At 38.3% G+C, this 24,168-nt stretch overlaps 2 protein-coding genes and 1 long non-coding RNA gene across 6 annotated transcripts in view; all 3 read right to left on the reverse strand.

The window, feature by feature from the left end:
- Nucleotides 1–368: 368 nt before the first annotated feature.
- On the reverse strand, nucleotides 369–4,761 carry LOC139134256 (uncharacterized). The gene is made up of 3 exons (XR_011552753.1): nucleotides 4,673–4,761; nucleotides 3,703–3,833; nucleotides 369–1,640 (listed from the first exon to the last, which is right to left on the reverse strand). It is a non-coding gene; the product is annotated as an uncharacterized lncRNA (long non-coding RNA).
- A 1,664-nt stretch (nucleotides 4,762–6,425) lies between these two features.
- On the reverse strand, nucleotides 6,426–20,831 carry LOC139134179 (sodium-coupled monocarboxylate transporter 1-like). The gene is made up of 11 exons (XM_070701093.1): nucleotides 20,511–20,831; nucleotides 17,839–18,190; nucleotides 17,657–17,722; nucleotides 16,852–16,971; nucleotides 16,197–16,351; nucleotides 15,582–15,722; nucleotides 14,846–14,975; nucleotides 8,704–8,792; nucleotides 8,176–8,294; nucleotides 7,086–7,240; nucleotides 6,426–6,644 (listed from the first exon to the last, which is right to left on the reverse strand). Exons 2-11 carry the CDS (start codon nucleotides 18,175–18,177, stop codon nucleotides 6,426–6,428), a joined length of 1,533 nt encoding a protein of 510 aa, XP_070557194.1. The 5' UTR covers nucleotides 18,178–18,190; nucleotides 20,511–20,831.
- Nucleotides 20,832–21,518: 687 nt separating this feature from the next.
- LOC139134774 (S-adenosylhomocysteine hydrolase-like protein 1) overlaps nucleotides 21,519–24,168 on the reverse strand; it is a 54,500-nt gene continuing 51,850 nt past the window's right edge. For all 4 annotated transcript variants that reach the window (XM_070701826.1, XM_070701821.1, XM_070701823.1 and 1 more), the window contains one exon: nucleotides 21,519–23,543. In XM_070701826.1, coding sequence (XP_070557927.1) covers nucleotides 23,537–23,543 — 7 coding nt within the window. In that variant the 3' untranslated portion in view covers nucleotides 21,519–23,536. The remainder of the gene's footprint in view (nucleotides 23,544–24,168) is intronic.

Raw genomic sequence — 24,168 nt, forward strand, 5'->3', positions numbered from 1 at the left:
TAGTGCAATAATCCTGCTTATTATTACATATGTAAAATAAAGCCGTATTTTTACAAGCTGATATGCAAATTAGTGCAATGTATGCAAAAGTAATCCCCTGTGCCTTTATTTACACACACCGAGGCCATGGGGTTCTGTTATACTATTCTAACGGAATGCAGCCAACTCCGTCACGAAAAAACTCCTGCATACCATCAAGTTTTCGCCGATTTCTTATCTGCAACGTCGCTCATCTAATAATTCAAACCCATTTGCAATCATCGATATACTCACAGGACCAATGCATCGGTTGACCTTTCTGAATTTATGTTGGTTGAAGCAGGTCAGCTAAAAACGACTCACTAACTCCAAAATCAGATTACGTACAGATCGTGTCACAAATTTCCGGGGACGATTGGGAACAAAAACTTCACGAATCCTAACTCTAAGAAATTTATCCGCAGTTTACAATTGTATTGCATTTTGCAGATAGTCTGCCTAATTCTTTTTAATCTAAAGTTGAAGGTTTACTTTAATCTGGGTTTGGCATCGCAGTAAAATACCTTAAAGGGCCAGTAATGCTAACTTTTGATGATTTTTTTTCATTATTTTTATTTTGTATGTTAATTGCAAGTTCTTATGCTACTCCCAGAAGAACGTTTAAACACCCCTTACTTAGCTTATCAACATTGCTTCTCTATGTGTGAAATGCACTTTTATCGTTCACAATAGTCAGGACCAGAATTCACTTACCAACATTAACAGCGCAATTTACACAAGTACAGGCTGAGTTGACAAGCTGAATACTGTGTACCTCAATCTGCTTTGAGGAGTTAGAACAAAAAGTCATGGTTGACATTCAAAACAAGTGAAAAAATAATCAAAAATAATCAAAAGTTAGCTTTACGGGCCCTTCATTAGGATGGGGAGCAAGTAATTAGTTGAATGATTTTTGCCCACGATTAAAGGGACATAAGCTGTAACTTGTGGCAAGTTTTTCAGTGTTCTGGTTATGTATATCAACTACCGTGTCTGACCCTAATCCGTTTGTCATGCTGAAATTTCGAGTATTCTTTTTGTCAACACAGCTTGTATGTGTGTAGTGATCATTGTTTATTGTTTACAAATGAATTCAAGTCCGGACTTGAATACAATTTTCAACAATAACAATGGAGATTATACTTATATAGGTTGTGTTGATATGCTAAATACTTGGCATGACATTATAGTTTAGGGATTCAATGCAAAAAGTGTAGGGAAACCACAAAACAAAATCTGAAAAAATAGCCAAAAGATACAGCTTATGGAGCTTAAAGTTTCGGATAACATCGGCAATTCCGAGGAACAGTCTAAAAGTTCATCAATTTAGTGTATTGAACTTACAACAGAAGAACGTAATAAAATGATCATTTGAATGCTATTGCTTGATCACCATATTGCTATGACGCACTTGATATTAAAAGCGATTGTAAATGACAGCGAACAACCTTGTATTTGTGTTGAAACTATACTGCATAACAGTAATAATTATGAGAAACATTGGGCGATCAAACATGGCCAGTCAGCCTCAGTCGACATCTTCCGTTCACGAACCACATCTTTGTTTCCTATTCTGTATTGTTTGTGTCAGCACACGGATTTGTGACGGTGTACGGCGTGACCTACAAAAAGGGAAGAGTATATCACAAGATTTACAGCGGTGTGCCTGAAGAAAACTTGGTCCAACTTTGGTAATAAAAACTGTTGGGGTTTTCCGAGGGGAGCCCCAGAGCTTTGTGAAGCAAGGGCACCATAGGATTACGTTGATTTGTAAGATTGTTCAGTGTTTGTTAAGTTTCTTTTAGTCTTGCCGAAACAAGAATTCTAATAATATTATCGATCAGAGAGTGATGTAAGACAAAACACTGGAACACACGATCTCTGTTCACACTATTACTGTGTATTTGATCATAGTTGACAAAACATACAGCTAATATGACGCCTCGTTGACTATGGAGTTTCACTCATCTATTGGCTGTTGTCTGCGTAACTGAAATATACCATTACTAGTTACTCTTTTATGATAGCATTAAAAATATCGGACTGGACAGATATTACAGTGAGGAGGGCTGGTGTTTCCGAAACTTCTCCCACTAACTGCATGAAACATGCTAACTGCTCTCCCAATCCCTTACTCCAATAATGATACACTGATGATAGCGGTACTATATGTATCACGTGATATAGGCCCCTACATGTAAAAATGGCGCAAAATAGCATTTTGATCATGGAACGTAATCATTAATTGTCGAACATTTATCAGTTGACAAGTACGAGTTCCACATTTAATTAAAGAAGTCCCGTGATATGCATTTTCTGAATATTTTTTGTTTTTGGCAGTACGGCATGATATTTGGCAGAGACGGTACATGTTTACTCTTCCTCCATTCCTTTTTCACATTAAAAACCGGACAGTCAGAAATTTATTGACCGAAACAGACTGCAATCCCAAAGCGGTGTGTACATATAGTTAACGTTATAGCTGACGCAGAATGTAACACACTCGACAATCAGCTGGGACCAATCACAGAAACGGTGATGCCGATGAACCTTGCCACACTACACACACGCTGGAAGGTAACATTTGCCTGAGCAGCAGCTGAATCAGAATCAGTGTTCACAATACAAATTTATGAACTTACACACAGCGGTAAGTTTTAGTCAATTCATTGTGACAAGACTTCCTTGAAAGAGTACTTCCAGGAGAAGGGTGCATCACCTTGGTCTTCTTGGTCCTAACAGTAAGACTTAAGTTGTCTATTGGAATATAGTCATCGGTAAATGGAAAATAGCAAACACTGTTGATATAGATCTTGATCTGTAAATGAAGAAACTGATATCCATTTTGTATTTGATATTGACCAAGGTATACTCTCCTGGAAGGCGCGAGTTTCCACTGCAGTGAACATCATATATACAGCCTTTTTCTTGACTCTCTTCGTCGCGAAAAATGGACGCAACTGTTAAGCATCATCAAGAATTATGGTGTATGATGGTTTTGTCGAGAAGGCGTACAATAAGCAGATTCGAACATGCTCATTATCCTTCAGAGACATTCTTGATTGGCCCTAACGTTTTTTGAGGCTTACAAAAGATGTGTAAGTCAGTGAGTTTATGAAACCTTTATTGTCACTAAAATCAATTCCCGTAAGGGATGAGATTTCAATAAAGGATTACGTCACATTATTGCGTTATGACACTATACCACCTGCATACTTCCCAAGTATGATGCGAAGGGAGTTGAGTGATGTGCTGAGTATACGGAAGAGAAGCCCAATCTGAGAAACAGCAAGATGCTTCTTAGTGTGAAAAAAGACAGTCGGGCTGATTGCTTGAAGAGGCCCTTCTGCACGGCCATTTTACATCTGTTGTTTGCAATTGAGATGTAAATGCAATAGATAAAGTTCTGACAGCTGTTCGAGCATGGTGCACTTCAGCCCTCGAGACCCAATATGGTCTCTGAGAGCTGGCAAACATAAAAGATGTTATGTGTGGGAACAGTCACTAATAAATGGAAAATCTGAAAATGAACCACCGGTCCACCTCCTGTATTTTCTGCCCAGTCTCAAAAAAAATCAATATATCAGGAAATAAGCCGAGAAATAAAGCTTAAATCATAATCTGCACAAAAGCATTACGTTATGATGTAAATCGATATGAACAAAGCAAAGTTCGGTAACTAACCGATGATGTATCTTGTACAACTTTCTTCAACTCAACTTGGTCAGTCGTTGTGGGTTTTTTCAGACAGCAGCATAGCTTGTAAACCAAGGGCGACATAACCTTGCTGTCTAAGTCATTAGGGTCATTGGGTCCTGCAGTGTAATATAATAAATTTAACATGAATATACTCACTCGTTTAATGATATGTGATTAGGGTTTCGACGAAAATGTAAATACATTAAATTAATTGCGTGTTAGTCAGGAAAATGTACCTGATAATCATGTAATTTTTGAAGGGTTCCTGAGTGTCTACCTTCCTGAAATTTAGATAGGTGTTAATAACGATAGCTTGGGCATACGCCTCCAAAGTGAAAGATTGATATTTTTGTTGAAACTTTCCTCAATGAAGGAAACTTTCAATAATTCTCCTTGAAAATCAAAAATAGATATCAGGGGTCAACGAGCAAAGCTTTGTACTAGAGAAAAAAACTGTCTGACATTTACCGATATTTGAAATTCAAAATGACTGTAATTCCTATATAATAAGTAAAACTTTCGGTTTTCGAAAAACTAAGATTGTGGAAATTTCTAACTCAGGGCACTTTAAATAAGCCCCCACAAGCGTTAGACGAGAAAAGTATTGGTTTTGAGAGTCCGAAAATCTATCCCCGAGACGTGCTCTACTTTCAATGGCAAATGTGCATATCTAACAATGATTGTGTTCACTACATTTTATTTCTAACTGGGTAAGAACAAGATTTTGTGAGAAGACACCGTTGCGACTATATTCCGCTGAGAATCATCATTAATTGTCCTTATTACAGTTATTAGAAAGGTATCCCATGTAATGTTCGCTATTTTAAGATAGTCGGCAAGGAAGATGTGTTTTCACTGTATGAATTATAATCAGTGAAATGACATTGGTGCCGAATTTCATCGTATCTTGTACGGTTTCTATAGACACATCATGACACATGGTGAGATTTCTTACCAGTAAGAAATGAAACAATGAGGCCAATTACCATGGTGACGACGATTTCCAACGGACTGTACCAAAGATAAGATAAATGGAGAAAAGATGCAAATCCATTCCTAGATGCAAAGACAAGAAACAGCAAAGGATTCAAATGAAGTTGATGGTGTCGCAAAATGAAGTGCATCTGGATGCATAGACAAGAAACAGCAAAGGGTTCAAAGGACTGATGGTGTCGCAAAATGAGGTTCATCTGCTTTGAAATACTGTCAGTATGGGAGAAAAGGCTATTCAGATATTAATGAGCAATAAAACTGTTTGCAATGATGTTTTTGTAATTATTAGCAACTTATAACGCGGGACCTTTGTTACTCCTTGAGCATCCACATCTCAAAAACTAATGATTTCAATAACAATTTAAAACATATTTAATAAAACAGCCAAAGACACATGAAGTTGAACTTATTATCTCTTGTTGTCATCGTCTGGAACATTTGACATATGCGATAACATAACTTCACAAATTGACATCTTTTTCATAGTTAATTTTACACATCAGTTTCCGGGAAGTGAGAACAGTTCCAAATATTTATAATAAGGCAAAAGATACAATGATGTGGACCAATCGCAGTGTTCGAAAAAGATCGATGTTGGGAAGTGTGCCATCCTTGATAACACGGATGAATTCAAAACACGATTGGAACTAATTTGGGATAATTGGATTTTCATATTTTGCAAATTTCTCCAAAGTGTTAGATGCCATATAGCTGAATGTTGCAATATCGCAAATTCCTCATAAAAACAGTGTGTAATTTAAACAGAAAAGCATTATGAGATAACATTTGTAGATTGAATCGACATTAATTTACTATCCAATTATCCCCGGGCCAAATTAGTTCCAATCGTGTTTCAAGCAACATGCCATCACTATCAGGAGTGTTCATTTCCCTACTTGTCGAATCGTTTCGTCAGAAAGTACCTATATCTCTCTATATATGTCTATACCTATATAGACTGTCTATGTTCAAACTTATTAGCTCTATACCCTCTCCTGTAAACTGGGATATTCAAATAACCAAACCAAATATTCCAAATTCCCGCATTGAATTACAGCAAAGAGCATTAAATTCTGCCGACTCTCTCATCGCCTTAGTAAGGAAACACGAAGACATCACGCTTGAATGCAAACAACTTCACTAGTTCTAAGGAACCTCCCGGGAAGAAATGAATATGATTGTGGTGATGAAATAATTTCCAACTATTCATCTTTACCATTAAAATGAATCTTTCATCCCACTGAAAGAATACAAGTAAAATGATATATATATATATATATATATATATATATATATATATATATATATATATATATATATATATATATATATATATATATATATATATATATATATATATATATATATATATAATATATATGTGTGTGTGTGTGTGTGTGTGTGTGTGTGTGTGTGTGTGTGTGTTTTGAGCACAATTATGATGTACATTGACTAAAGTATGACTTGATCACAGCAGCACACACGAGTATTTTTGTTCGGCCTAACCCTCTTACAGCAAGCTATTGATTTGTTGGGCGACTCCCTGGCTGTATATAATGACGGCTCCCTTAGTTTTGAATTGCATCTTACAGTAGCTATAATGAACAGATTAGGAGTGAGTTGGTTTGATTGCAAAGCTGCCAACAATTATAGCGGCGGATGCAGCAGATGTCTTCTGGAAGACGTTCATTGTGCAATATTATAGAGTCTATTACTTACGCGGCTGAAGAAAGCTCGCCCTCTGTTGTCGTTCCAAGGGACATGGTGGTCATTTCTGGAGAAGTCAGTAAGTTCGTGTAATTCGACGCCGTGCTGGCTAGAAAACATTCTTCAGTTGACAAAGATAACATGGGCCATGATGGTGGGTATATAAATTTACCAATCAATATAACCATGGCAACAGCGATCCCGGCAAGAGCACCGACTATAACACCCTGTAAGATATTGCATTCTAGTTTTCTTTCTTCTAAACTTTACTGCAGAAGGGTATATATTATTACAAACAACGTGAAAAGTAATTACACAACAGACAAATGCAAGTTTGTGATGTAACAATTGAAGGCATTTCATAGCAGAGTAAGTGATTGACATACAAGTCTCAGCTTCATTCATAAAAATGTACAATATGGCTACTCCGGTCAGCCTAATATTATAGTTATTATGTGACAATGTTTTCTTCCTACTACTGTGGAGTTATTTTGCACGAAAAACTAAATCGGTAGTTCAGGTTAAAACTCTTAACACTGAATGTCTTTCAGAATGTTAGTGTACTGCACTGCGTTGCGGTATAGTGGCATTAGTGACGAGATGTAATGTGTCGTGGTTTGATGTGGAACAGTGGGTTGTGGTATGGAAAACGAATGAGGTACACTTACAATACTGTTCGTCCACGGAAAGAATATTCCTAGCGTAAACATAGCAAACACAGGGGCCAGAATTAGATTTCCTAAAGACAAAGCTAATTGCAAAATCAACCCCATCTGTGAAACTACCAGTACAAGAGCGAGAGCAACCAGACCATACATTATGCCTAGAAGTGAGCAAAAAATGTGATAGTGATATAGTTAGGACAATTTTTTTTGTGAGAAACTTTTGAATTATGAAAGAAATTGAATAGTGAGTTAAATGAATGCCGCATAATCTTGGTCTGCACTTTGTATCACTCTGTGTTTTTCCAATGTCATGGCGGAGAAAAATAACAGCAGTACCTACAAGAATACATAGGTTATCACATACAAGAACAAACTGAGTTTTAATATTTACATAACCGTATTATCATGTTTACCCCATTTCCCATTATGGAGGTCCGGCTTTATTATAGAAAATAATCGAATAAGGCCAAACCATGGAGGTGAAAGGGTCAATTGTGTTGTTGTGACTCACGTGGCTCTGGGTATTTGCATCTACTACCTTATAGGATAACTGTTCCCCTCTCATCCAAGCGAAACGGTTACCAAGTTTTAGCACTGTTAACGTGTCGATTGTTATGAATGTATTGAAGACGCGGGTAGCAAAAGAAAGTTCGGGCAAGCGAATGAACATGAACTTCATCTGTATTTTTTTCGCCACTTCGTGCCAAAAGGGCTGTACCCAATATTTTGAGATTTTTGAAGAGTCTGCAAGTCCATTGTCTGCATATTTTTTTCGACAAAGCATTTATGACTGACGACAAAGGGGAAAGACCTTAGTCATGTTAGTATGCAGACAAACCATGGCAAGAAACGTAAGTTCAAAGTTAAATATTCGTAAACACTGTACCCTTGCTATATTCGATTTACTTCATCCAAATTTCTCATACATTCAATATCTAAGCTTAAAAAGGCTTCTTTAGATTATGATTTTCTCTAAATTACCCCCCCCCCCCCTAAATCGATCGAACTTTGACCGGAGTGAGTGTCTACGTTAAATGTTTGTGTTAATCTTGTGTCGTTTAAATCATCATGGAAGTGACAAAAATGTACTTACAAAGCCCTTTGGAAATCATGGTGGCTTTTTTATCGGTCATCGCCGAGGCACATGTCGATTTTTTGATGAGATCTTCCAAAGTTACTGCCGATAGTGAATGTAACCCTGACGATAGGGTACTACAGTAACACATAAAAAAGTAAAAACAAAACAAGTTTTATTACAGTGGAATGTATTGACACGCTTCCATTTGAAAAGGAACTTGTTCATCGGTTTTACATGTAAGTTGTTTGGTTAATGGTGTCAGAAATGTAAAGCAGGGCGATCGGAAAAAATGAAAAGTAGATGTTTGTGGAAAGAAAAAATGCATCGTTCATTATCCAACCTTAAAGTTTGTGCTTTTAACTGCTGAATAACATCCACATGGTTTCCAACGTGATTCAATCAGTCACTGTGCAGACGTATGACATAACCGCGTTTAAAATATAAATTTTACATTTGTAGGACAAAGTCACGTCAATTCATGGTACATTGATATTTTCATCTCTAGTCGGTCTGCCTAGCTAAGGCTTAGAATTTCCAGCTTACCTCAGAGCGGCACTACAGATAGCCGACAGAAATAAACCAGAAAATCCTGGCAGTCGTGCAAACTTATCGGCGATAAAATAAGCCATTCTCTGCAATAGGAACAGGTTTTTTTCCATGTATCAGTACGAATTTAGAACCAGTTTTGACTATTTTTCCATACTAAGGGGACTAATGAATGTTGTTAGGTTCAGGAAGTGCAGAACGAAAGTTATGTAACTATTAGTTTTTCTTAAAAAAAATCAGTCTGTATATTGTCATGTTTAAAATATAACTTCGATCATAGAGAAAGATAGATAGAGTGGCAACGGGTATTGTTTAAGGCGTGAAGCGGCTACGTAACCCATCCATGTTCGCCTCGCCTCAGGTTGCTCTCGCCTCTCTTTTCCGAAGAGTGCCGACCACGAATCCTTCGGTAGTTTTCGGTTTTTTCGCCAATTGTTAAGCGAAAGTTTGTTCGGCAAAGTTTGTGTTGTTGTTGTCGTGTGGTGCTGAGCAGAATTGACGTGCTGGCGAAAACGGGAGTGTTTTGAGCTTCAGGAAAACGAGTTTTACCGTTTTAAAAATTCCTCTCATATTTTATGAATATACAATGAGTTTGTTTGAACCAAATTTGAAAGTCTTTTATCGATATTGTCTGGTTTTACTCAATGGTTTACGGTCAGTCGTACCCTCTTTTACACGTGCGTCAAGGAAGGACATGTTATGAAACTGCTGGCTGTGTTATGTTTTGTTTGGCGTGAAGCAGTGTTTCTGGCCTGAGACAGGTATTTCGAGGTATCAAAAACGGAGGAGTGAGGGACATAGTGCGGGACACGCAAACTGTAATTTATGGCACTCTGAGGGACGTCCCGCACTGTGTAAAATAGGGACTCTGAGGGAACGTCCCGCAGAGAGTTAAAAACTGAACTCTGAGGGACGGGGGGGGGCAACGATGTGCATTGGTATAGCACAAAATCATGATCAGGCCCATGGAGATCAGGCTTACTAAACATTGCGCTGCAGGTCGCTGAAACTGCATGTACTACGTGAAAATTTATCGAAAGGCGTGTAGGTGAAGAGAGTTGCGTGTTCCCCGTGTTGGGGCTGTAGGCTATGGGCAGTCTTGCAGCCAGCTTTCACGAAGGTGGGGACATTGTGTCCCAAGACTAGAAAAGTCAAAATTTCGATAAATAAACAGACAAATAAATAAATAAACAATTAGAGAACGAAAAATTTTCTCTGAACACAAGAAATGCACATGGACTTAAGGTAAGTAAATCATATCTAATGTTGGATAACTTTTACAATCGAATCACGGTTGCAAGTTTTGATACACTTGATATGATGTACAGCAATATCAGGGCATTTGAATGTTCCCTAATGTATATCAGTGTCACTGCCACATAATCACATATCAAATAGTTTTTTTTGTATTTCTTCAAGTACATCACGATATCGGCACCCTGACATGTACATAACGTCAAATAGTGTAAAGATTTATTTCACGTCTTAGTCGTACTCAAACTTGATTTTTCTTGTCGGTCATACGCTCATGCCGTCGCTTTCGAAGCGGATAAAACTGCTCAAGAGAAACTGGGAGAAACTATAGGTGTCCGCTGCTACGCGCAAGGACGTTTACTTAAAAAGTTATAGCAGCGTTCTCAGCCTTGCTATCCCTCACCTTGACAGGATACTGAAGTTATGCCTCTGTGGCATGGGTACAGTAATCGACGATGACTGTGACAAATTATTAGTTTCTTGACTGCAGAAATATCTGAGTGTGCTTTTTTCTGAGAGGGCACTTAATTCACTTCCACAGAGCTGCTTGCTTTTAATGAACGATCATATTGCATCTCGCATTTCTGCCTCTGTCTGATCGTAGATTATCCCGTGATGTATCCACTCTCTAGAGTTTCAAACAGTTTTAAACAGTGATTCGTATTTCAACATTGCCACATCGTCTTTTGTGAGCCAGTACACTGACTTCATACTTTGCAATGATCGCTTTATACACAGGTGCCGCCAACTAAGCTGTTCGTGCAAAAAGGTTTTCGTGCGAAGTTTTTCAGCGGGCGGGCAAATTTCAAAACTAATCAGCGGGCGGGGAGAAAAAATCTATATTTACTGTGGGCGGGGAAGGAAATTTCACTATTTTCAGTGGCGGGGAGAAAATTTTTGACAGTGGGCACCGGAAGATACGTAGAGTGAGGGGAAGCGCGGGGTTGATAGAACTTGAGGGAGATTTAGCGCCTTACTTAGAGGGGAGCAATGTTCCAAGCTATACTGCAGCTGCTCCCACGGTTTGCGTTGATCTGGGTTGCCTAGTAGGCATCTAGTTGGCAATGGGAATTTCAGTTGTGGGGAAGAGGGCAGAGGGGAGCGTGAAATGTTTTGGGGAGTGGGGAGCGGGCAGACTATAGATACTGGAGGGCAGCGGGCATCAAAATTCAGTGGGAGGGCATATTTTTCCGTGTATGCAGTGGGAGGGCAGTTACGAAAGCTCTACTTTGCCTCCAAATTTTGGGTCAAGGTCAAAAATACGAAAAATCGGTATATCAGCCTTCAAAACATGTTTTGTGATGATTTTTGCGAAATTCATGAAATTTACCAGTTGGCGGCACCTGTTTATAATTTTAGATCCTCGAGAGCCTGTTGCCCAAAAAAATTACCGCAACGCAATTCCTCGATAGCTTTTGTAATCAGCAAGAGTCAAATGTTGAGCTGATGTTTAACACTGGAAGTTTACATAACCAGTTTTCTCTGTAAAATGTCCCTGTGTTGAGTCGTAGCTTGCAGAATCATCAGACATACTTGTCTTTCCTCAACCGATTTTTGTTAAGTTGATGCTGTGGCCTCATATCTGTCACCGAAATTTTTGCTTAGATGTTGACTCAGATCAACGGTAGATGTTATGATCGCGTTGGGACATTTGTTTGAAGAGTTGCTCCAAGCTGTACTCTGCTGGTTTTACCGTGTACTGTGTTTTCAATCAGGTTCTAACTAACATAGTAACAACGTGTATGCGGAAAAGAAATAGTACGCCTCTGGTTTGACGATAGTCCGATGTTCTCAGTACCCTTTTCTCATAACATGCACATGACTTCAAGTAAACAAAACGACATGACGATAAACCTTTCAGTCAAAATCACGTCAAAGCCTAGTCGAAGAAACCCGACAACAATGTCATATTTTATCAACCAAATTAGTGTCTTCGAGTGCCGTGGTTACACCGCAGAATTTGTCGGCACTTATCAATTTGCAACATTTTACGACGCCTTTCAGGGTTCCAGACAGCACAATACTAGTAAATTCGGGACAAATAATACAAATGTGTGTATCTAACAAACGTAGAAAGTGAGTCTGCATGTGCAACGTACACAAACGAGGACTACAATTTACTGCCTATCGATATCGATGGAGATATCCATTGTCTTTTTTCACCGTGTCTATAAGCGGGTTGAGAGGTAGCCCTGCGTACTGTGCTGTGTGCTCCCGACGTATACCACAGGGTGTTGTCTAAATGTCCGTCCCCAGGGCGGGTAGGGTTTTTCGTTGTATCGCTAATAAAGATATATTCTACCAACCTTTGGTTGTTTCGGTCTAAACTTAGCACTGCCCTTGACAATCTTGCGTATACGTTTTATCAACATGCCTGCGTCTATTATCTGATGAGTTTGAGTGCCTAATTAGCCAAAGTAATCAAGGGTAATTACTAATCTGTGGACGCTCTCACCAGATTATCACCGGATTAAATTTTGACAAAGTCAATAACGAACGCACCAGCAAGGTCTTCAGTTATATTTGTCAAGGGCAGTGCTAAGTTAAGACTGAAACACCAAAGGTTGGTAGAATATATCTTTATTAGCGATACAACGAAACACCTACCCACCCCTGGGGACGGACATTAGGACAACACCTGTGGTTATACAGACTACATGTGAGAGCCGTTATAACGCCATGAACACACAGCATCGTACGCAGGGCTAAGGTTGAGTGACTGTGGTTGCTATGTCATAATCTGTTCACACGGGAAATTACGTCTCCAGACAGATTTTACGTACAAGCATTTCGATAAACTTCGAGGCACGATCCGCTTGTGATGTTATACCATTTCTCGCCATGACAGTGGTGGCAATCCAAGCGCCACATCAGACATCTTGAAGCATGGGCTACATAGAAAGTTATATTTTCTTCTAATGATTTTGCTGAAATCGAAATAAACAAAATAAACGTTTGAAGCGATTTCCTGGTGTAGCTGCATCTTTCTTTTCACGTTCTGTTGGCAGGATTCAAAATGCCGACGACGCTGTTGGCGATCCATTGAAAACGAAAAAGCCAAACTGAAAAGTTACGCGTCAGCGCGTACCGGACCAATGCACATCGTTGGGGGCGCCCCGTCCCTCAGAGTCCAGTTTTTAACTCTCTGCGGGACGTTCCCTCAGAGTCCCATATTTTACACAGTGCGGGACGTCCCTCAGAGTGCCATAAATTACAGTTTGCGTGTCCCGCACTTTGTCCCTCACTCCTCCATTTTTGATACCTCGAAATACCTCCCTGAGAGCTCACAAAGTAACTATGGTTGCTACGCGACTGGCAGTACGATGCCATCTCGTCGTATTTTTCGCATAATCTCCTGTAATCATCAACCACAAACAAAGCCTCAAAAAATTTTAACACCTTTGGAGCTCATTTTAATATCAAAAGCCAATAGTCTACCGAGACGACCATGGAACAAAAGGCATGCAAGTGTTGCTACTCTGTTTATGTTACTCTGTGCTTCGATGAACAAGTACCATCCTAACCCGCCAGCGATTTCCCTTCGCAAGTCAATAACAGTACAAAATTTAACACTTTCTTTAGAAATAGTGGTTCCGGACACGGCATCATAAAAAATAACCGGAGGCACCACAACGTCCCCATGATGAATTTTGCAAGTACATAATATAAATATAATTAGGAACTGGACATAAATTACAGGGGGGGGTGGGCCGGTGTCTTTCGAAACACCGCTGCATCAAAAATAGTGACCCTTCAAAAGTTCATGCACAACAATTAGTGACCCTCCCCGTTATCCGTGCATGTAAATAAGTGACCCTCCCCTGTTACTCAATACCCCCAACAAACCCGCAATGTGTTCAAGACCTCCTTCTGACTTGCTATACTTTTGAAGTCCCCTCCCAAAAGGAAGGCAAAATGCGGCCGATATAACGCTTTGTCCAAAAAATATCAAATCATATGTGTGTGATAATTCATGTAAATGTACTTTGCTTGAAGTGGCAGGTAAAAAGTGCATGCATGTACAAAAAATGTAATTTTTAGATTTCATCGATAATGTCCATTCACTATGCATGGCAGCCTATGATGAAACTATGAATATTTTTTCCAATACAAAACTAGGTAAATCTGTGCATTTATGTACACCTAATTATTAGTATTAATGTTCATGATTAGACTAGAGTGGTTTCAAGTCCATGGTTGTGCAAGAAATTTGATTTTGGAATTTCACCGAATGTTGATTCACTATACATTGTAGGCTATGAGGAAACTACAAATAACTCATAGGTTATCTGATCCTAAATTGTTATTCAAAAGCTGTTCGACCTGAAGCTTCCAGTTGTTATTGATGACATTTTGCACTATTCTGAATAGTTTGTATTCTGTCAATGTCCTCAAAAAATGAAAAATGTACATACAGCTTCATGAACATTTGACACCGACCTATACCCAATGTATTGTCAATGGGAGAATGATATCAAATAAGTGATCTCCCAAATTGTTATTGAAAGCGTCATTATAGGGGACAGTTTATATGTACAATAGAGGAGTTGGATAAGTAGAAATCATGACAACTTAAATCAATGTGGCTGCTTGGATCATCAATACATTGTTTATTATACCCTTAAACTTGCGCCCGAAGGGCGCGCCGAAAATGGAAATGACAGAAAATGAAAGTGCCAGGAGGCATTTTTTCTTTTTTCAGTATTCCATATTCTTTAATACGTGCACATGCAATTTCAGCTTTGATGCATAAAAAGGTGACCCTCCCCAATAGGCTTGCACAAAATTTTATGACCCTTCAAAAATGCTTGCGTGAAAAATGGCGACACACCCCCAAAAAACACCGGACCACCCCCCCCCCTGTAATTTGTGTCAAGTCCCTTACCTGGTCAGCGACCTCAACAAAACCAGCGCCAAGAGGATCACATTTTGCATAGGTTGCGTACATCACAACACCACAGAAACACAGCAGTGAATTAATAGACATGACTATAGGTAAACTCAAATACAAGGCCCTGAAAAGAGATGAAAATGGTACGTAAATACAGTAAAGTCGCTCATACAGTTACATCCAGTTACAGTCCATCGCGCAATCGATTGTACAATAAGATGAGATAATCATGAAATATTTTGAAGGCAGAATTGTTTGCCCACCTCACCGCTATTTTCACATGCCAATAGTACTAAACTTATCGTAAGGTTCACATTTTACGAGTATCCGCTGTTTATTCAGTGATTTGTACAAACGTAGCCACAGGTTCTCTAGGAGTAAAAAGTCTAAGAAATATTATATTATTTTCGTAATCATCAAAAATAATATCATAATAATGAAATAATGCCGTGTTAGTATTTATCAGGGTTGAACTTCCTTTCTGCTTGGCAGCACTCGATAAAATCACTGAATGTGCGCGTGTGTGAATTGTGTACCAAAGGCCGTAGCGTCCAATATATATTGAACGCCGAGGCCTAATAGTATGCTGATGCAATACTGATACTGTCTTATTGATATCAATATTCCATAATCATGATATTATTTTTAATAAATACAAAAATAATGTAATATTTCTTGGACTATTTACTCCCAGCGTGCCTATGGCGTAGACACACAATTCCTGACTTACTTTTGACCATCTCTTACACTCGGACAGCTACAAAATCGCTGAGCAGTCGCTTGACTAATTCCATATATAGGTAGATAACCTAACGTTAGACCAATAAAAATAGACCACATTGTATGGCGAACAGTGGGATCCAAGCTCCAGCTGAAAAGAATGATAGAAAAAGGCTGTGTTACTGTATCTGTAAAATATGGCCTAGAAGCTAGCTTTGCGCCAACATGATTGTCGCATGAGTCCTACACGACAAGGCAGATTACACGGGCTAAACAATCGGTTTTAGAATAATGTTAAAGTTTCGTCCTTAAACTGTCTCTCCCAATTACAACTGTACACTATCGACTCCCTAAAATCCGTGATGTTGATTTGTCCAATGGACAGCAGAGAAACGTTTCTCTACTGTTTATGATTTGCCCGTGCAGAATAATGCACTTCGAGGACAGGTACTCAGACTCCAAAAAACAAAAAAAAAAAAAGCGAAAACACAAAAACATCTGACTAACCTCTTGTTTGGCTCAAATTTCCATACATAAATACTGATCTACCTCGATCTTGCACAAAGAGCAGAAGCTTACTTCAGACAAGTAGCATGTAACAGAAAAGAGACAAAACTGTACTCACTCTGTAAAGTATATTCTGCCGCCCTCTTCGGCAATTTGCCAGGCAATACTACCTCCGCCGAGGTCAATACAACCCTGTATTATAACAGCTAAAATCCCAGCAAACATTATTAGACTTTGCAACACGTCAGTCCACACCACTGCTTTCATGCCACCCTTGTTTTATGAAAAACAATAGACCAATAATCATGGTAATATATTTCAAAGAAGTAATCATTTCCTTTATGCGCAAAGTGAACAATTACAACTGTTGGATATTACATGACCCGACCATTATTTCAAAAACAAACCGTGCAAATCAGCGACCGCACGTATGTTTCTCGCGCTATTCTTAAGACTATAAATTATATATATATATATATATATATATATATATATATATATATATATATATATATATATATATATATATATATATATATACACACACTTCAAGGCTTTTTTTCAAAGTTTACTTTACAAAACATCCAAAACATTTATTTTGAGATATAGGTCATACTTCTCTCCTAGACATTTATCGTTATCATCATTGTACATATAATTAATCCAAATAATTTATTTCTATCTACGTAGTTATAATCTTATTTTGAGTTTCTGCCTGTACACTTGATATAAGCCAATACTTTCTTGATCGAGCGAATACCTGAACTACTCACCAGGGTGGTATAAAACACGCAAACTACAGCCACCGTGGATGATGTCAGCCACACGTTGAGACCAGACACAACGCTTAATGCCAGTGCCGGTGCATACACAGCCACTGAGAGGTAAGTGGTCTGCAAGTAAAATACATGAGAAATCTACACTACGACTAGAGTTCATGAAATGAATTAGGCAATAGATCCTCGATTGTATTAGGTATAACAAAATGTTGGTATGTAGTATGTTCAAACACACTCCTGGAGGTGGGAGAAATTCCAAAAATAGTTTTCTCAGCTGCCCCCGTAATAAACTTAAAATACATATTTTATATTAATCAGAGACAGTTTCGTTTCGAGTCCCCCTCCCCTTTAAGTCCCCAAATCCTTTCAAAGGCCCCCGACATACCCTTCATACTTTCAAATTTCCCCGTCAATTCTCCTCGGCCCCCGACCAGAGATGTTTCTGAATGAAGCCTTACAGTGAGACAATCATCAGCATTGTTGGTTAGGGTCAGTCACTTTGTCGATCGATGAGCATCCATCTCAAAGTGTTGCTCTCTGTCTGTCCCGCAAAGGACAAAGCGTGCAAATACTACTGGTATGGTCAAACGACGTGCTCTAACCTAGTACCCAGTATCTTGTATAATGACTAAAACTGCTACCGCCTCCCCGTCACCATAAGACTAGGCCACGTCACAGTCCACACACTGGAGGGACTGTGGTCAAGTGTATTTTCTATACTGTTGTTTGTTTGTTTGTTTGTTCTATGCACGTATGTTTCATTTTTTGTATAGGCCTATTGCTAATAATGAAGATTTACCTTATAAAAAATGTACAGGCACGTACCGAGCAGTCTTGTAGCGCTGTTAAAACGCACTTCCAGGTACTATTGAGGTCGAACATAAAGAAGTAACATTTAGTGTGATAAATTACACTTTAATAAAGGTGTCAAACTCTATGAAGACATATATAATTGACTCCACTTGTTAAAATCGCCCTTACCTCATAGATACTTGTCACTTGAAGTTTATAAAAGACGGGAAGATATAAATGAGCAGATATGGGAATTGCAATGGCGAAACACCATATCCCCATCCAATATATCCACCCATAAGTGTACACTTCAGCGGGTGCTCCCAAGAGACCTATGGCTGATACAAAACTAGCCATTATTGAGAACGACACAGGAACGTAGTTCATACGACGGTCTGCTAAGAGATATTCACTGGTGGTACTTTGTTTCTTGCCAGTGCAACCATAATAGATCCCGATAGCCACTGAAAGTGACAACATGGCTGCGAAGACAATGTAGTCTGCCAATGAAAACCCGACAGTTGCCATGGTTTTCACTTGTCTGTAGAATGGGAAAACATGGGTATCGGTAAATGACAAAGGTTTAATAGACGTTGAACAGCCTTGACAGAGCTGTAACAACTGAGCGACTTGTAATATCAACAAGACTACACAGATTCTGGTCATTAATGTAACAAAAGAGGTTGCGTCCAAAAGTGTTCGTTGATCACTTTTTTTCTATTTGAAAATGTGTTATTTTATTGTCAGAAAGGTGTAATTACTGTTGTAGAGTTCTCAATAATCATTTATCTTTGGTATTATTTTAATCGATGTACAACAAAATGTCTCCAATATGTCTTTCTCCAATTTCGTACACTGGATGGCAGCTGTGTCTAACTTGATGTAAATGCAAGGCGAATGATGCTTTCCTATTATTCATTTCAATTCCATGAATAAAGCATTTGCTATAAGCTTGAGATGATTATAAAAATCCGGTGCACTTGCGTCTGCCAAAAATGACATCATGAAGGCTTGGTCTCAAAAAAGTACAATATACTCTCTTTAGAGAGTGTTCGTTTACATTTGCGTCATGGCAACGTCGTAATGAAACTTTGCCGATATCTTTTTGAATTGTTATGTCACCTCATACAGAACGCAAAACTGCCTCCCAAAATCCCCTTTTACGTTTTCATCATCAGCTGAATCTTGTAATGATTTTTTTTACTATAGTAGCTTTGGATGTGAATTGTAAGTTCTATATCTATCCCTAAAAGCATATTGAATAGCCAACTATTTAACTTGTCAACACAGCGTCTATACATGGAGGATGCACCGTTATTGTTTACATTTGAATTATAGTCCGGACCAGAAGTCCTCGTCAACAATAACAATGCAAGTCTACACATGCACAAGCTGAATATTGTACATGTGCATCTCAACATGTTTTAGGGTAGAACAGGAAACAGTAGTTGACATTAAGGAATAGTGAAAAGTCACCAAAGATAACAGCTACAGGCCTTTTAACTGTAAGAAACTAGGTGGAATACAATATCGAAAACTTTTCACTAGGGTTAGCTACGAGATCTATGGTCAGGCTGTAATGTTGTACTTGAACGAAAACGTACACCGAGCGATCACAGAATAGTATTTAAATAGAATGCTATATACAATTTTTGAAGACTTTGACTCCCCACATTTCGTATTTTTGATCTGTAAAGTTAGGGAGTGAACAGAAATTGCAGGGGTGGTGGTTTTTTGGGATGGCCGCCATTTTTCGAGCAAGTGTCTTTTGAATGGTCCTGAAATTTCCTGCCTTGGGAGGGTCACCATTTTTGTACAACTATAAGAGGGCAAGATGTAGTCGATATAGTGCTTGAACCCAAAATATCAAATCATAATACATGGTAGTCTACAGGACAAACTATTAAAAAATTTCCCCACAAGTTATATCTGTGCATAAAATGTCGATTCACTGTACATGCTAGTCTATGAACTATGAAAAACTTTTTTCTAACGTATCTGTGCATTATAGATGTTTCACAGTTGATATAAATATACTTGATTAGATTAGGTTGTTTGAAAGTGCTGGTGTGAAAACAAGTATGGTATAGCGATTCACCCAAAAATACCAATTTGCTTCTCATGGTAGTCTAGGGGTATATTATTAAACGGTTTTACTCTTCAAAACTTGCTATATCCTTGCATATATGTGGACGTTGATAAATATTTGTATCGTCCCTTTAAAGTGTGAATCGGAATAGCCAATTGTACTTCAAATAGTCGATAGGATTATTGTGTAATATGATCTCTGAAGTCAACGAATTAATTTAGACCTTGCATAAAGGTGATTGTTTGTAAGGGTTAAGATGTATTCTTTGAAAGTTAAAAGGTCAAATGAGAAATAATACGTCAATTAAGATATTATTTATATGGACTTTACACGCTGGGAAGGGTCACTGTTTTTGCGCAAGAAAATTGGAGGTCACTTTTCGCACTGCGTCATCTTGAAAAATACCGGCCCTTGTAATTTCTGTTCAGTCCTTTATGTTCAGTTTCTGTCTCTAGATCATCGATGAACGATTTTAAAGAATTGATCATGAGTAGAATGACTTCGTAAACGATCATTTTTTCAGGGCCACTCAACACAAAGAAGTGGCTAACCATCGGTTCTTCAATGTCCACTTGTATGAGGCTTAATTTTTTTCCGTAGGTCGAATGTTTATAATATATCGGAAACTTCTGGAAGTAGTCGAAAGTCAGTGTGTTACGATATCAAAGGGAAAGAAAACTTTGCTGAGTAGGTAAAATGCCATGGTAATGTAAACGTTACTCTGATCAAGATGGGAAACAACCACAAAAATAATCATAATTTTAGTACTCACTTTTATACAACACGGTAACGATGAAACCGCGAGGAAAAATGACAAGTTTATCCCTGGTCTATGCAAGTTCAGCACTGCCAGTGTATGCGCAGGAAACTTCAAATGTTTGGATTTCTCAACAGCGATTGTTTTTTGATAAATTGTTACCGGAGTATCAACTTTAACCGTTATAAATCTTTTATCATGATCACAAATGAGAAATCAATGATGTATGGCACCCTGTTATCGAAAATAAGATTAACATTTTAGAAAGGACATAAATTCCCAAGCTCTTACCTTGACCTCATTTACCTTGATTGTCACAGATTCCACTTTGTCCTCACTAAGCAGTGATAATGGAGTTTTTGAGTAAAAGTAAGACAACACGACCTACCACAAAGCTGACCTTACTCTGCCTTTTACACTTTTAAACACAGTAAAGACTTATTCTAGGAAGACAAGTGATGGAATAATCAGATTTTCCTGAGGTCATCCTCCTAAAATTTGACCCGGTCTCTTTTCCAAAAGTCTGAAAGAACAGCCATATTCCACGTTTGATTTTTTTAGTATGACCTTGATAAATTTGATGACCTTGATTGTAAATCAATGGGTTTTATTCACCAAACCATGGACGTACCACAGACTACGTCCATGGGTTGGGAAGTCACTGCTAGATTGCGGTTTTATCTGTAAAGGAACAGTTGCCTGTCAATTGGGCTTTATTCACCAAACCATGGACGTACCACAGACTACGTCCATGGGTTGGGAAGTCACTGCTAGATTGCGGTTTTATCTGTAGAGGAACAGTTGCCTGTCAATGAACATGTATGCTGAATGAACCTGAATAAATTAGCATAAATTAGCAGTGTTGGCAAAAAAACATGGGGTTGCTCGATTATAAGACCACCCTTGATGATTACAACCATTTCATGTTGCTGACCCCGGTCTTATGATCAGATGAAAGCGGTAAATGATAAAGACATGCCTACTCTAAGAAGACTTCAAATTTGCAAAGCCACAATTTGTAAATTGTTATTAAACATTTTTTATTCTTTATTTCTGAAAACGAGATATTAAATCTCAGGACAGAAATTTACAGAGACATGGGAGCTTACTGAAAATAAACTGAAGACGAAAAAAAATCCAAACTCCTGGCATTCTAACACAAGACACTGAAGTCACAATGTGAATACCAAGTGCAAAGTACTGCAATGTATCTTTGTAAAAATGGCATCTTTCATGACTGTGATGTTCAGCAGAGGGAAGTACTACAGAACTGCAGGCTGACGACTTCAAGGCGGTTGTAGTGGGTGACGCTGGCAATGAAGACCAGTATTAGAGTGAGAGATGTGAAACTTTTAAAAAAGGAAGACATCACATCTAGAGGTGATAAGTCTCAAAAAGTTGAATGCAGTCACAGCTAATATAGCAGGTATGTACAAATTAGCACCATTTTGCTACACAGACTGAAATTGCAAATTGTAAGCAGGGTCCCTGTTGTTTGGTTTGGCTAGCCAACGGTTTTACACAGAGTATTTTCTAATTTGTCACAATAAAACAATCCTGATTTCTCCATTGCGGTAAACATTTACAAAAACACAGAGTAACGGAATATTTGCTGCAAACACTTACAAAAGACAGAGTCACGGCAAAGTAATCAGACAAAAGACTTACTCTTGTGATGCATGAAACAAAATCTAAACCTACCATCCACAGTGAGAAATCAATAAGAAACCGACATACGCATTTTTTACAAAATTGTCACTGGTTTGATCATGCACACGTGAAACACTGAGACTACATTCTTCTTGGTAAAATGAAACACAGGGACAGCTGAAATGTTTGTAACTCTTTTGACTCTGCAACATCTTTGGATGCATGAACACTGCCACATTTCTCTGTTCTTGTTCTTTACAACAAGAACAACGCAACATATTTGTCAATGAAACTTCCTTTTTTTCAATCTTAGGGACGAGTGTGCTTGCCTTCAGATTGTACACTTCTTTGTTGTTTTTTCACAGAGACCTTTGGGGAAAGATTATTACAGGGCAACATGGACGTCACACAATAATGTTGAACATTTCGAGACAATTTGCTACCCAGATATGGTGCCTACGAATATGAAGGGATATACTGTACATCATTGTGACAGAATACAAGCATGAAATATTTAACACGATGCCAAGATACGCATCAAATATCTGTCTGTTACTGCTCTGGTCTCCTGAAATATTTTGTCTCTCTAATGGTTTCCTTTTTCCACAGTATTTCAAAAATTTATGGATCTTGTACTTTCAAACAAAGGATTGATAACAGGACACGCTAGAGTTGAAATGCTGTTCATCAGAAAGTATTTCTTTTAAGTATTTCTTTTTTTTTGTACAAACTGTTCAAAAAAGCCGGGACAACAGAATAATTTTTTTACGACCACAAGCTGGAGGAAAATATTGGATCCGGGATTGATAGATTACTACAAACCGAACATACCGGAAAAGCTGAAGGAAACTAAGTTGTGATTTAAAGCTACGCAACTTTTCTTCCCGGAAAATAGACCACATGATGAGGTTAATATTAACTTAGCCTATGCAAGGAAATCTGGAGAAGCAAGGTGGAGACTGCATGATCATATGATTGTATCGGTACATGTGACCTTACACCTTGCCTTCTGGACAAATACACTGAGAGGGTCAGAAATCTTGTTGCAAAAAAAATTACAAGCAACAGCCAGAAAGCCATTTACATATCTGATTTAAATGAACATGCCAGTCACAACTATAAGAAAGATCATATGATACAAGTTGGTCAGATCACTTCCTGATAACAAGCTACTCTTGTATATTAATTTACACGGTAAAATTTTGCCATCTCTTTCAGTTTTTGGTAAAATATTGTTACTACAAAATTAAAAGTCTCAGAGAACTTTTCAACCAGTATTCTAGCCATCCACTCTCCCAAAAAAGGCTGTACACTTATAAATTTCTCGACCACTATGTTCACTTAAATACACGGGTGTCTCGGGAGGTTCACTGCATCCTCTTGCATTGGTTTCAGTATCTGGGAAAGAAAGAAACCGAGAAAAGAAATATTTGAATTGAGAATGCCTGGATGATATGAAAATGGGGGCTCATTGAGACATTGAGTATGATCTCTGTTTATTTAAGCAATAATGTACCCCCCTCCTGGCCTAAAATGGATGAAAGCAAACCTTGCAGGACATAATGTACGAGGTTAAACTGAATACATTATGGAGCGCAAAATTTGCTTGAGCCCATCATGGGTGGGGAGGGGGTACATTGTTGCTATTATTTTATATTTTTGATGATGCCAGTGAATTTTTGGATGTAGATAACATCTTGGGCCACAATGCTGTATAATGGGATACGTTATCAGTAATAATCTGAAGGTATGACCACAAATTTCACTGGTATTGACCAAGCTGCAATATAATACTAAATATAGAAGGATAATGCAAAATCAACAGCTAAAAGTGAGAATGGAACAGACACACACAGGAATGAGAGAAAGAGAGGTTCAAATAAAACAATAACAGGTGGTGGAACTGTGCAAAATTTATAGCAAAAGACACAGGGAGTAATTTGCAAACTGTAAAGCAATTATCATGTTGCTTGTCACATTCTTCATTTAGAAAACCCAGAAAACACTAAATATCCTTGCTAGA

Source organism: Ptychodera flava, chromosome 6, assembly GCF_041260155.1.
Source record: "Ptychodera flava strain L36383 chromosome 6, AS_Pfla_20210202, whole genome shotgun sequence".
Classification (NCBI taxonomy): Eukaryota; Metazoa; Hemichordata; class Enteropneusta; family Ptychoderidae; genus Ptychodera; species Ptychodera flava.